This window comes from Epinephelus lanceolatus, chromosome 5 (genome assembly GCF_041903045.1).
Source record: "Epinephelus lanceolatus isolate andai-2023 chromosome 5, ASM4190304v1, whole genome shotgun sequence".
Lineage (NCBI taxonomy): Eukaryota > Metazoa > Chordata > Actinopteri > Perciformes > Serranidae > Epinephelus > Epinephelus lanceolatus.
In genome coordinates, this window is record NC_135738.1 from 6993973 (window position 1) to 7009061 (window position 15089).

Genomic DNA, 15089 nt, shown 5'->3' on the forward strand with positions numbered 1-15089 from the left:
AACGGAAGTGTTCTGTTTTGTTGCTTCCGGTATTTAAATTTGAGTTGGTTGAGCTGGTCCGGTTTGACTGAGAGGCGCAATGCTAGCAGGACTAGCACTGTTTAACGTTTTTTAAAGCCACTCCAAAAGCCAAAAAGCATATGAAATGTTAAGATAGTCCCAACCGCGTTAAAAAACGAATAAAACTGCTCGTTAAATTCAAAATATATCTTGCTTACCAACTAACTAAAATGAGCTAACGTCTATGGATGCTAGGCTAGCTGGCTAACAAGCTAGCTAACGTTACTTCTCAAAGTAACGTTAGCGTTGAATGTCCACAGCTGAGTGAATGGAAACGAGGTCACAGCAGAATGTGAGAGCTGTGAATGAAGCGTGTTTGTCGTGTTATGTAACAGTATAAATCTCCGTGACCAGTGTTAGCTCGGCCACCATCATGCCTTTCTTGTTCCTGGAGCGGTTCCCCTGGCCCAGTTTACAGACGTACACGGCGCTGAGTGCTGCCCTGCTCGGGACCGTCCTGACCGTCTGCTCCCTCGAGTCCAGCCCGGAGAAGACCCACAGCCAGCCGGTCCACAGCTCCAGGGTCAGCCGCTACATCAGGGATGGTGTGCAGTACCTGAGTGCAGGGTATGGAGATGTGGCTGCAGATGTTCTGGTGCACCTGCTGACTGACAGTGTCTCTGTTTGGGTGAGTGCATTCACTAACAAGCAGAGTTTAGTCAATTACATTCACTCAAGTAGGTTTTTTACTTGATTATTCAGATTTTATGCAACTTAATACTCACTAATAAGATATTTAAATGGGACATCCTCCGTGGTCATCACTGAGCTAATGAGTTGTAATCCTTATTTTATTTGAACAACTTGTCATTTATTTTCCAGAACAGGCTACTCTGTGATGCCAAGGAGATGAGGAGCAAAACTTTTCTCATGTATAGACAAAAAATGTCTGTTGATATATTGTGTAAACTAAAATTACAAATTATTGTGTCATAAAGATCAGCCACAATGTGGAACCGTATGTGAAGTTAAATTTAAATGAATGACAAAGATCTCTATGTTCCCAGTTACACTCAGGAGCATTACCTTTAGCCTTAGTGACCAGTAGGTTTATTGCTGTTTCAGAGCAGGACAGACTACGAAGACATAAGGGATGTACTTTTCAGTAAAATGACCTCTTTAAATGTTGATTTCTTTGGGTTGGATGAGCATGAAATACTTGAATTATGTTATAGGAGGGGAACTTTTTTGTTATTTGTTTGCTGAGCCAGGAATAGAAGGCAAAGTATGTATCTGACCATAAAAATGCATCATCATAAAGCTGAAAACAGGACTGCAGCTCATTTTTTTCCCCTGATGGTATGCCCTCTTGCTTCTAATTATTTTAACCTGTTTCAGGTTTGATCATGTCATCGCTCTGAGCTCTCTTCAAGAGGTGACATATTATTCTGTCTTTATGTGTGCAGGTGATGGTCAACACAGCCTGCTGTGTCCTGCTGCTGATCGCTAAACTCATCCAGTGTGTCGTGTTCGGGCCGCTCCGCGTCAGTGAAAAACAGGTCAGTGCTTCTGTTTGTGCTGTTTGCTGTTAACTGCACATTAATATTACATTCAGCTCCAGATTTTTGTTGGATGACCTGGTCTGTGATTTGGCTTTGAAAGGGAGAAGCTGCTCAGTTTTGAGCTTGTAAATTAACCCAGATAGAAACTCTAAAGTCTGGTGAAATAGTAATCTGTAAGCAAAGAAATTAAAATGGAAATAAAAAGAAAATATCAACTAAATCTGTAAACAGTGCCTCCCAATTCATCTAAATTAAGTAAATATATGGTCAAATCCAAATAAAGGTTGCTGTAAAAAAAAAAGAGAGAGAGAGAAGTATTCAGAATGGGTCTTTTTTTAAAATCACAAACCTGCGTTTTGTTTTCTCCTGCAGCACTTGAAGGACAAGTTCTGGAACTTCGTCTTCTACAAGTTCATCTTTGTATTCGGCGTCCTGAACGTCCAGACGGTGGAGGAGGTGGTGATGTGGTGGCTCTGGTTTGCCATCCTGGTCTTCCTCCATCTCCTGGTTCAGCTCTGCAAGGACCGCTTTGAATATGTAATGCTCACTAAATCATACATGTCTCTTTCTCATGATCACAGTGTTTGTAATTTTAAATGATTGTCATGTAAAACATATTGAAAAAAAAAATCAAAATGTGCAGTTTTGTCAAGATTGTGATGTTCACACAGGAAGAAATAGAAGTCTCCATCAGAAACATGTCACCTTATTGATTTATGTACTTTACAAAGAAGAAGAACTACTTTATTAATTCCCTTGGATAAATTTAGTTGTTTCAATTTGTTGTAGTTTTACAAGTTTTTATATACCATATATATTCTATTGGTGGAGATAGCAGCTGTTTTCAAACTCTGTTTGACCATAAAGGTTGTAGTTCAAAAATATTACAAGCAGCGAGCCCCTGTAGCATCTCCTAAAATCTTCAGTGGTCAGTGATTAACCTGTTAATTAGAGTTGATTATGAGTCACTGCAGAGAAAACAAGGTACAGATGATATAGTTGTTCTTGGAGCCTTATCAGTTTTGGAGATAAAACTGTAAAGTTTGTCCTCACGGTGGCGCCAGAGGAAAGGTCATGACAAAATGAATTTTCGAAAGGAGGATAAATTTAAAGCTCAACAGTCAGTAAATCAAAAGTGCTCCTTCTGTTGGTGTGCAAATGGAAAATCTGTACCATGAATTAGTGAACCAAACTACAGTTATGATTTAAGCAGTGTTTAAGAGTGTTTGGTGGGTTTGCTGTAAGCATAGAAACAGATTTTTTTAAAGTCTTGTCACTGAGCCCAGTTGGTGTTGAGAGAACTAAATCAGTCGCTGTCCTGAAGAGTAAAGACAGCAGAATAGCATATAGGAGAGAAACAGAAATGCTAACACATCATATACAACTCAAACATAAGGTAAATTATGAATAAAAATTTAAAATCATAAAAATATTTAGGACTTAGCTCCTGAATTAATCTGCGCTCATGTCACCTTTTCCTCACAGAGTTTAGTCGTGTTTACACTGCTGAACTTTGTGCTTTTAACTTATGATTAATGTATATAAAATGTAGTTTGATTAACAAATTCATTAATGAAGTAGAACTGAACTAAAAAAAGAAAATATATTTTTCCAAATTAATGTAAACTGATTGTTAATATAGTCAGCAATAAATTGTGACAGTTACTTCGCAGTTAAGTTGTATAACACCAAAACAAACTGACTAACATGGTCGTCCATTAGTTAATCTTTCTGTGTGTGTGTGTGTGTGTGTGTGTGTGTGTGTGTGTGTGTGTGTGTGTGTGTGTCCAGCTGTCCTTCTCTCCGACCACTCACCTGTCCAGCCATGCGCGGGTGCTGCTGCTGTTGGTGGTGCTGCTGTTGTGCTGCGGTGGTCTGGCGACTCTCTGCAGCCGCCTGGCTCGTAGTCAAGGACACCACAACGCCGCGTTCATGGCTGCTGAGGTGAGAAACTCCCTGACACACCTTCGTCACAGGATATCTGCAGGTTTCCCCAAAACAAGCTGAGAATGTTTCACAGCAAATGAACCTGAATTTAAGACATTTGATGGAGGATGTTTCTTAAACCAGTCTGCAGATTTCTTAAATGAATTCAGGACATTCTGTATCCAGTTTTCTTTAACTTTTAATTTCCTGTCGGGCTTTTTTTCTTATGGTTTTCATTTTTGGATATTGGTGATAACTAGCATTAGGAGCAATATTTTTATTTTTTTAAATATATTTTTATTGTTATTTTAATTTTTAAAATTTCTGCTATTTTATTTTTTATTTCTCATTGTGTGTGTTTGTATATTGTCATTTATGTCTTTTTAAAATGTACTAAAGAAAGTGTAAAAATAAATGAATAAATTGATAAACTTTTATCAGATGCGTTCAATGAGAAGGCTTTATTTATTTATTTATTTATTTATTTTTTAACTCTTACATCTATAACATTCCAGGCTGCATTAGAGGATCTTAATTTAATTTCATTTAATCTGGACATTTGATTTTCATATATCTCATAGATTTACTTTTCATTTGTATACATAGTCTGATAGTTTTCAGTTGTTGCATTAATTTTGATGAATAAAGTTTAAGCTGACCTTTTGTCTGTGTTCCAGTGTATGTTGGTGACTGTCAGGACGACACACGTCATGTTTCGGTAAGTGAAATAAAGATTTTCACACTTCCTGTTTGCTCATCAGACTGTTTGTTTCATCTGATGTGCCTGATGTTGTTTTCCATACCTGCAGGTACTCCCTCCACCCGTGGGACGTGAACCAGGACAGCAGCAGGGAGAATAAGTCCTCCTACGTTTACTACACAGACCTGCTGATGGAGCTGCTGCTGCTGGGCCTCGACCTGCTGCATCACATCCACATGCTGGTCGGTGCGAGGGAACTTTATTTAAATCTTATTTTCTCATTATTCAGCTGGATGAGTTTTATCGTCAGGTCGGGTTCAGTTTTCTGTTCTGATCTTCTTTAGTGTGTTGTTACTTTAGGGGTGTATCTCATCTTTTATGTCAGACAGGCGAAGTTAACGGTTTTAATTTTTGGTCAGTCACACTCCCATGTTTTTAAAGGTTAACATTACACATTAGTCTGGTAGACAATCCCCCAATTACCAATAATGTCATCATTGATTATTCAGTTTTCTTTTTTTTTTTTTTAGTCTATTTCAGTTGTTTCTGACATAGATCTGAAGCACTGATGTACTGTTGTAGTTTATTATTTTAAGTAATATGAACTACTGAGGACAAAGTCCCTAAATACATGAAGAGAAGTGGTTCAGTCACAAGTTGTGTGTTTATCTGACAGTATTGTAAAATGTGTGAGCAGCAAAGTCACAGTGACTGCAGCAGAGAGCAGATAATTCTTTTTGTTTTTGCTTTTTTTTTTTTAAAACACTTCATTTGTAATTTTCCGAATATCCTATAAAACAATCATATTCTCTGTTTTACAAATAGCCATAGCAAAAACAATCCCAATAAGAGACAAAAACAAAGACAGACCAAACCGAAAATCAACCTGACAAACTTATCAAAGACAACTGACAGACAAAAAAAAAAAAAAAAAAACAACAACAAGTGCACCTAGTATTCCTTATTACAGGGTTCCACTTCCAAACCAGGTAAATTGTTCACATAAGTTATTAGAGGGTCCCAGGTTTTGTGGAATCTGTGGATGGAACCGTTGAGGGTACATCTGATCTTTTCCAGCTTTACATTCTGCATAACGTCCCTAATCCAGTGGTGGCGTGATGGAGGAGCAACAGCCTTCCATTTAAATAAAATCAAGCGTCTAGCTAACAAGGAGGAGAAGGCAATGACCCTCTGTAAATGAGCGGGGGGAACAGATCCCGTCGGTTCAGAAAACCAACCGAAAACAGCAACCAAGGGAGAAGGTGAAATGTTATAACCATATGCATTAGAGATGACTTCAAAAAAGGATGACCAGAAAGGGACAAGTTTCGGACAAGACCAGAACATATGATAGGAGGTAGCCAGGGTCTGTTTAGAGAGCAGATATTTCTAAAGGTGTCATTCTTATTCGCCAATAATGCTGCATATTTTTAAACATTTTTTCCACATTAGTAAAGCTGCTGCTGCCTCTCTTTTTTTTAAGTGCCAAATTATTTGGTAGTTTACAAAAATATAAGAAATGTAAAATGTATAAATGTACACATTTATTTTTTCTTATATTATATTTATATATACAAAATAACAGCAGCAATAAATAATATAAATAAGGTAAAATGTTTTTTTTAATTTAGTTAGATATAGACAGATAAATACTTATTTTTAATATATATTTTTTGATTATTTAATAAAATAAATTGACCCAGTTGATCACCTTCTTAATCAAGTCTCTATCCACACTATGACTCACTGCATAGAGACTGTGTCTCATGCAACAACACTTCAAACCAATGAGAAAAACTCCGAACTCAAACCGTTAAATGAGACTTAAACTACCTGTGAAATTAAAACATGAAGTCTTCTGGAAGGTCTCAGAGAGTTTCCAGCAGCAAGGCAGAGACTCAAACTAAGTCCTCAGATTTAAATGTACAAATATGGCAGAACTGAAAATAGTTCCAGACAGAAAACTGTTGAAATAAAAGTGAATTTATGTCGCCACAGAGCAGGTTTGGTTTTGGGTCTTATGGTAACAGTAACAGTGTCAGCAGTGTGCGGGTAACGATGCTTCACTGAGTTAATTAAGTTTTTTAATTAACCAACCAATTACAAAACTGAATTTAAGGGTCCGGTGTAGGAAATAGGGCATCTATTGGCAGAAATGGTATGCAATATTCATGACTGTGTTTTTATTAGTGAATACTCACCTGAAAATAAGAATCGTTATTAGAATGAACTGTTTATATCTACATATGGAGCAGGTCATGGTCTGGGGTGTGCAACATGTTGGAAAAGATTAGGTTGGTTGCAAATCTGCAAACCTCACAGCTGAAAATCACTGAACCCTGCACACTGGACCTTGAACATTTTGTTAACCAGAGTAATCTCTATCTGTCTCTGTCATGTGAATTCCTTCTCTGTGTCTCTCTCAGCTCTTCAGTAACATCTGGCTGTCCATGGCGAGTCTGGTGATCTTCATGCAGCTTCGTTTCCTCGTTCAGGAGGTTCAGAAGAGAATCCGCCGCCACCAGAACTACCTGCGAGTCCTCCGCAACATGGAGACCCAGTCAGTACTGCAGCGGTGTCACAGCATCAGACTATCAATGTGTCAGAGAATCACAGTCAGATTATTAGTGCTGGAGATGCATCGATCCAGCTGCTCACTCTGTACAGATTCTCATACTTCAGTTCAATACCAGTGCTCTCTTTTTCCCAAAATTTAAAATCCGTGAATGTGCTGTTGGAAAGAGGCCAGAGAATGCTACAGACATTGACAAAAAAAGAACCTGTATGTATGTGATTTTAAATCTGTCTATCATGTAAAAGAAGCACACTGTATGTTTCATTGTTTTCCAGGTTTCCTGTGGCGTCTGCAGATGAACTGGCAGCCAATAACGATGACTGTGCGATCTGCTGGGATGTGATGAGTTCAGCTCGGAAGCTTCCCTGCGGTCACCTCTTCCACAGGTCAGTACGAGCAGCAGTGGAGGAAGTACTCCAATCTTTTACTTTAGTTAATTTAGCAATAACACCATGTAGGTGTGTCTAGGTTGCACCTTAAGGTGTGTGTAAAATCACAAGTAGAAGTTCTGCATTCAAAACTTAACTAAAAGTGTTTGCTTGAAAATATATACTTAAGTATATCATTAATATATAAATACTGCAGGGTAGCTTGTGATTTCCCCGTGGGATTAATGTTTTCAAAAATATTGGTTTATCGATTCATATCAATTCTGAATAAGGGATGCGTACATCTAAATGTGCTACAGGGAAACATTATGATGACAAGTTTAAATAATGGAAAAAAATAAATGTACCTATGAGACATTATAGTAATGAGATACAGTAAATAACTGTTGAACATAATGATGAGATATAATGAAGGAAAATAATATTTATTTTCGTTCATGAATCACTGAGACGTGACATTTACTGACAGGTGAACGTTTTAATAAACACTGTTTAACGCTGAGTGTTCGTGTGTCCTCAGCTCGTGTCTGCGCTCCTGGCTCGAACAGGACACATCATGTCCGACATGCCGGATGTCTCTGAACATCGGTGAAGGAGCAGGAGGAGGACGTGTGGAGAGGGAAACCAGGGAGGCTGCCGCTGCTGACAACGTGGCTGCTGTTCCTGGAGCCGACGCTCGGCCGCACCTCAACCAGCTCAACCACTTCTTCCACTTCGATGGTGAGACAGTGAACGACACATCTAGTGACTTTTATCAGTTCCTCTTCTCGTCCATTGTCTTTTATATGGTCTGTAGTCAGACTAACAGCTCTGTGATGTTCTTAGAAAACAAAATTGTTAGATTGGTGAAAACAAATGCTCAACTTCCAGTATGACAGCATGTTAAAGGGATAGTTCAGTCCTCCACTAATTGAATCTATGACAGTAAAGGGAAATATTTGTACGGTAAATATGAAACTGAAGCCAGCAGATGATTAGCTTGGCATAAAGACTGATGGCAGTGGGAAACAGCTAGGGCAGCATGGCTCTGTCCCAAGTTAAAAAATAAACATACAACACTTGCAAAGCTCAGTAATGTATCCATATCTCATGTGTTTATTTTTCTGCGCACAAACAGAAATGCAAAAAATAACGTGGTTCTTACAGAGAGTTTCGTGTACACTGACATCTCTAACTTACAGATATGTGTGGCATTGATCTTCTCATCTAACGCTGAGCCAGAAAATGTTTTTGATGTCACTCAAAAGATAGTGAGTATCTGACTATCACTATCCTCATTCATATTTTAAGAGGCTACAAATTATATTTAGCCAGAAAATAAACCTTAAAAGCTGCAAATCAGAACAGAAGTACAGAGAGTTGTTGCATAGAGATGACACACCGTCTCATCTAGTTGCATTGGTGTGAAGTGGACATCCATATTTGAATCATTGTCGACTGTGATGACACATGAGTCTGGACAGACATGGATGGAAACTGTAAATGCAGCTTGGAGGAGGAACACAACCACGAGGCAGTAAGTTTAGTTTTTCTCTGACCTTTGACCTTGCTGTGTTCCCAGGTTCTCGCATTGCCAGCTGGTTGCCCAGTTTCTCAGTGGAAGTTATGGCCACCACCAACTTTCTGGGCATTGCCCCGGCCAACCCGTCGCAGATCAACACCATGGTGAGTTCACAGAGGACATGCTGGCATCTTGAGAATCTAATCTCTCCTGCTGAGAGTGGAACAGGTTACTGAGGTCAGGTGTGTCTGTCTGTGTCTCAGGCTCAGCAGATCCAGGAGATGTTTCCTCAGGTTCCTCTCCAGCTGATCCTGCAGGACCTTGAGATCACTCGATCCCTCGAGGTCACCACCGACAACATCCTGGAGGGACGAGTCCAGACCGCCGCTGACCCGCCACTGGTCAGTCTCACAGTCAAAGTCTCATTGAGTTCTTTATTCATCATATACGTAACAGCTACACTGCTCATTAATATATATGAAAAAGAAAAAGATCATGCACATGAAAACAAAATTAAATTCTAAACATAAAATAGTGCCAGTGAAAATAAAGGATAACACATAAACTAATTAAAATATGAAATAAAGTAAATTTGATTGTAATTGCAAAAATATTAAACTGTATCGTACGATGGCCCTGAGAGCTCAGTGCAAATTAAGAAACCACAAATCTATACAGAAACGTGCTGCAAGTAACATGTATTCGTTTATTTCTAAACGCTTTGCAGGTTTCCTTACATCGATGTTTTCTTAATTTGCAGTGGTTTGAGCTCTCAGGGCCACCGTAGCATTTACCTTGAAAAATCTTAAATAGTACAGCAGGGTGTTTAATTTTTAATATCGTACGTAAACCAGCCGCGTTTCCGCAAACAAACATGTTTGAAACAGTTTCCTCTCTCGTCAGGTCTTTGAGCAGCAGGTCATACAGGTGACTCCTCCACCTGAGGACGAGGCTGCAGCCAGCAGCGAGTCAGAGCAGGGCGGCGGTAATGAGACGGAGGAGGAAGATGAGGAGGAGAAGCAGATTTCTGTGGAGGAGAAGATGGATGATGATGATGACGTGGAGGTTCGGTTTTCTTCATCGGCGGAGCAGCGACAGAAGCTTCTGCTGCAGAGGAGGGAGGAGCTGCTGCAGCGAGCGCGCAGGTACCGAAGAGTCACCTTTACTGCTCCCTGAACATGAGAGGGGAGTGACTTCAACTTTCATAGTACTTCTGCACAGTATCTTGAATACAGATTTAAGTATTGGGACTTAAAAAACATTTCATCTTTTTTGATGAACATAATTTGCCTCGGACACAAAAAGAAATTCTAGCAAGGACTGATGATTTGTTAACGTAGTTTTAAACCTCTGAGGTGAATATGCTTCTGTCGCTCAGTCGGCTTTGAGGGTTAACATAGCGCTCCTCTCTGCACCAACAGCTCCTCTCGATTGCCATTTAGGAGTTTTCCAAGTTTTGTAACTTCGTCTCAGCTGCTAATTATCTCCAACACTGATGAATCTCTGAGCTGTGGCTTCATTAGTGAATCCACAGCGGTGACATTTTGTGTTTTAGCCCATTTACTACAAATCACCTGCAATTTGCATGCTGGGAGTTTTTTTTTTATATCAGGAGCAGTTGTTAGGTTTCTCTCCTTCCTAGCAGGCAGCTGTTGGCTTCAGTTCGTTGTTAAAATCCACTCACAGAGACTCTGCAGATAGATAATCCATCACAGTGAACATCCTGCTCAGTTCGATCTGACCATAGTTTTATGTTTGCAGGCAGTGTCATTAAATCTCACCTCAAAATCCATTTTTATAGATCTGCCTTCCTGCTTTTACCTTTTATTTCTTCTTATTTTATTCACTCTGTCGTCCCCTTTTTACGGTCTTACTTCTCTATTTGTCATAATATTATGTCAGTATATATTACATGTATATTAGTTTTATTTTCTTATGGACATTTTTATGGTTATCCATAAACCAACAATGTGTTTTATTTTCTTTACCCTCACCTGCCAAATTAAATTGTTATATTTTTATTACTATTACATGGTAAGAGTAAAATGGAGCGGATTGTTTTGCCTCGACACACAAAACTTTAATTCAGACGCCAAACATTGCCGTTAAAATCAAACCCAAATGACAGAGTGATGGTGGACGTAGGGCAAATTAAATCTGGATTTTTATGTTACTGAAAAGCAAACTGCCTGCCTGCTAAATCTTAAGTGATGGATTTTAAAGTTGTTCCATCTTTAAATATTTTTTAAAAACAATCTGTGCTTACAAGTAATTCAGCAGAAGATAGTAATCTCTGACAAAAAATAAAACTGAGATGATGGTCACTGTGTCTGGTAACGAATCAAGGAAGTTTCTAAATAAAGTTAATTTTCAGCTCAATATTTGAGCTTTGAAAATCATGAAACTTTATTCTATCAATCTATTATAGTTATTACATAGATTTATAGATTAATTAAATTGAAAAATATATCAGTAAGAACCAAAATGTGAAACCAGCTGCTGCCTGTGCATTAGGAAACTGTCAAATCTAAATTTCTGTTTAATGATTGGTCAGAACATACTGTAAAATCTGAAACAGCTTTATATTAGAAACTATTTTTAAATCATATTTTAGTAAGAAGCCTTTTCCTACATGCTCCTTTTTTAATTTGCTGTTGATACAAAATCCAGTGGTTCCCAACTGGTGGGTCGCGGTACAGAGCTTTTATTTTTATTTTGAATTGCTGTTTCCTGCTGTAGAGTGAGTGATTAACAAGTGACAGCCACTTAACAGAGACAGCAAACTAGCTCAACGACATGGTCAAACCCAAATGTGATGCTTAGTGTATCAAACTGAGTGGACCTTTAACCAATGACTGGACCCCGTGGCTGGACCAGTTGGAAACCACTGCATTAATCCATCAGTGCAACAGAGTCATGTTACACTCGCCACTCCTCTCAAATCAGTTTCTCTTCAGCAGTTAATCTAACTCCAGTCTGTTCAACGTTGCTGTTATTTTGATCAGTGTCAACACTTCCTGCACAGATGTTTCACATTAAAAGCCTTTCAGTGCCTCAAAGGCAACGACTGCATCCAAATGTTCGGACTTCACCACACTTGCGTCTCAGTACATACGACTGAAGTCCGCGAGGGCTCAGTCTGCAAGTCCAGAGGGTGGACATTTGGATTCAGCCAATAAAAGCTACCTTTCCTGGTCAGCTTTTAATTTAAAATGTCAGCCCTTACAGGATGTTGCGATAATAACAAATTCGACCAATCCCCCATGAATTCTGCGCGACTTTGAAATTTTGTCCAATCACTGCAACTCATCAGCAAATTTGACCAATCACGGTCGTTTCCCACATGTTTCACCATAATTTCCCCCGCATAACGTCCTCAGACTCACTGTCTTGTTTTTGGTTGCGACGACGCAGACGTGCGACACGAACCTCTCACATTTACCAACAAAAATTACTGCTAAAGACTGTTCAAGGCAATTCACTTATGTTCTACACGCAGAGGAGCAGCTGTAAATCAGGCTGCAACAATCTCAATGTGAAACCCTGGAGGCACTGAAATCTGTGCAGGACGTGTTAAGCTGTATTGGTGGTAGCTTCACAATGATCAGCAAAAAAGAGTAGAACAGACTGAATGAGAAGTATCTCTGATCGAAAGAGGGAGTGGTGAATATAAAATGACAAGCCACTTATTATTTAAAAATCTAAATTATGTGCAATTTTAAGTCAAAAGGTAAATACATGTAAATATAAAGCAGCTGATGGTCCTTTACCTGTAAACTTTACTTTCATCTGCAGGGACTATCTGACCAGGAACACCAGCTCCAACAACCCTGACTCCTCCCTTGTCAGCAATGCTTTGACCTCTGACCCCGTCACCCTGAGACGAGAAACATTAGCATCAGCAGCAGAACGGCGTCTGCAGAGACAGTCTGACTCCGCCCTCTGAGCCCAGACAGGAAATGAGGTAGTTTAACTGGTGAGGAAGTTTTTTATCGTCTGTGACTGCGTTTTTATACCTGAACTACAAGGAACTTTCATCAACTGGTGCGAGGACCCTACTGAAATGCAACGAATTATCATGTATGCAAATTAATCACATTTTTGAGGGACTAAAGATGCTCGAAAACTATACAGAAACAGCCAGTCGACTCACTGATGGTCTTTTTTGCTTATGTAACTCGTGTACAAGCATCAGTATTAAACTGAGACTGTTTCATAACCAGTTAAAAACCCCTTGTGCCTGATTCCCCCTCTGCTGATGCTAAGAGGTGATTACACTTTTATTAAATGACAACTTAGAATCCTCCAGGCTCTGTTTCCACAGCAAAAGCTGCATGTTTAATGAGCGAGGCTGCTGTTCAGACCATCCTCCAGTAAAGAAATTGATCTCTGAAGACAGGAAGCTGCACAGATTGGATCAGATCAGCATTAACTTCAAATCTGAGATTTTGAGATAAACTCCAAGTTCAATAACAACATCCTGCTTTATTTCCCTCTAAATTAATCTCTCTGCGTCCTCTAAGGTGGATCCATCCTAATATCCTAATGTTTCAAATCTGGACAGACTGATAACAATGTTATTGATCAGCTGATGTTCAACTTTCAACAAGGTTTTTTCAAAATTCCCTACAGGTGTTTGTGTTGATGTAAATGATGTTTAAAAGAAAAGTGCTGGGACTGATAGAAAATGTATTTTTGTGTTCTAAAATGTTACGCTGTTTAACTGTGTTTTGTTTTGTCACAGCAAAAATGTTCATGTTTTTTTTGTCATTTTCTTTAAAACAAAAAAAAAGACAAAACATGTTAAATTGTAAAAATATACAAGAGTCTTTTACACAGTTTCACATCACATACTGGAAATTAATATTCTCAATTAACAACAATGACAGTATTTGTTTATTTAAGAGGTTGACTTTTCCTTTAATCTTATTATTTAATTGTTAATTATATTTAATGCCTGGTTTTAAAACAACAAGTAGTATTTGATCATTTCAGATGACTCACGATGAATTAAGTGTAGAATTTGTCTTTCAATGGGGTATGTTAGTTTTAACATTTGAAATTGTATTATTTATTTTGTTAGAATAACTCTGCATGAAGATTTTGTGTCTTCTCAAATGTTCATACTGGTTGTAATGATCTGCACTTTGTTCCTGTTTACAGATTGTATATATACTTTTGCATTTTGTACAAGTATTTAAAATGAAAAAAGAAAAAAAGTTGCACTGTTTTACAGCTTGACTGTATGAGCTCATACCAATAAATTTGTATTCAAAGACAATAAAAAAAACTGCCTCCTCTTCTTTTAGGTGATTTTTAACATCTGTCATACAGTGACTATTATGTTATATTAAATGGGTTAGAGGGTTTTGGGACAGTTTCACGACATACTACTATACTATGACTTTTTTGCATTTTTTCAACATACTATACTATAACTTTTTTTTTGCAATTTTATGACCTACTATACTATGACTGTTTTTGGGTTTTTAATGACATACTATGCTATGACTTTTTTTTCATTTTTTCGACATACTATACTATGACCTTTTTTTGCATTTTTACAACATACTATATTACGACTTTTTTTTTGCATTTTACAACATACTATACTATGACTTTTTTTGCATTTTTACGACATACTATACTATGACTTTTTTTTGCATTTTTACGACATACAATGACTATTTTTTTGCATTTTTGCAACATACTATTCTATGACTTTTTTTGCATTTTTGCAACATACTATTCTATGACCTTTTTTTGCATTTTTACAACATACTATTCTATGACTTTTTTTTGCATTTTTACAACATACTATTCTATGACTTTTTTTTGCATTTTTTCGACATACTATGCTTTGACTTTGTTTTTGTATTTTACGACATACTATACTATGACCTTTTTTTGCATTTTTACGACATACAATACAATGACTATTTTTTTGCATTTTTACGACATACTATTCTATGACTTTTTTTTTGCATTTTTACAACATACTATACTTTGACCTTTTTTTTTTTTTTGCATTTTTAGGATATACTATACTCTGACTTCTTTTGCATTTTTACGACATACTATACTATGACTTTTTTTTTTGCATTTTTACGACATACAATACAATGACTATTTTTTTGCATTTTTGCAACATACTATTCTATGACTTTTTTTTGCATTTTTTCGACATACTATACTTTGACTTTGTTTTTGTATTTTACGACATACTATACTATGACTTTTTTTTTTTTCATTTTTACAACATACTATACTTTGACTTTTTTTGCATTTTTACGACATACTATACTATGACTTCTTTTTTGCATTTTTACGACATACAATACAATGACTATTTTTTTTGCATTTTTGCAACATACTATACTATGGGTTTTTTTTTTTTGCATTTTTTTGATATACTATACTCTGCCTTTTTTCTGCA

At 37.6% G+C, this 15089-nt stretch overlaps 1 protein-coding gene across 1 annotated transcript; it reads left to right on the top strand.

The window, feature by feature from the left end:
* The first annotated feature begins 28 nt into the window (after positions 1-28).
* On the top strand, positions 29-13943 carry LOC117262907 (E3 ubiquitin-protein ligase AMFR-like). The gene is made up of 13 exons (XM_033636094.2): positions 29-688; positions 1467-1559; positions 1935-2099; positions 3354-3506; positions 4166-4206; positions 4298-4430; positions 6615-6748; positions 7039-7149; positions 7673-7872; positions 8714-8817; positions 8917-9054; positions 9557-9798; positions 12449-13943. The coding sequence occupies exons 1-13, from the start codon at positions 434-436 to the stop codon at positions 12597-12599; spliced, it is 1920 nt and encodes a 639-aa protein (XP_033491985.2). The 5' UTR covers positions 29-433; the 3' UTR covers positions 12600-13943.
* The last annotated feature ends 1146 nt before the right edge of the window (positions 13944-15089 follow it).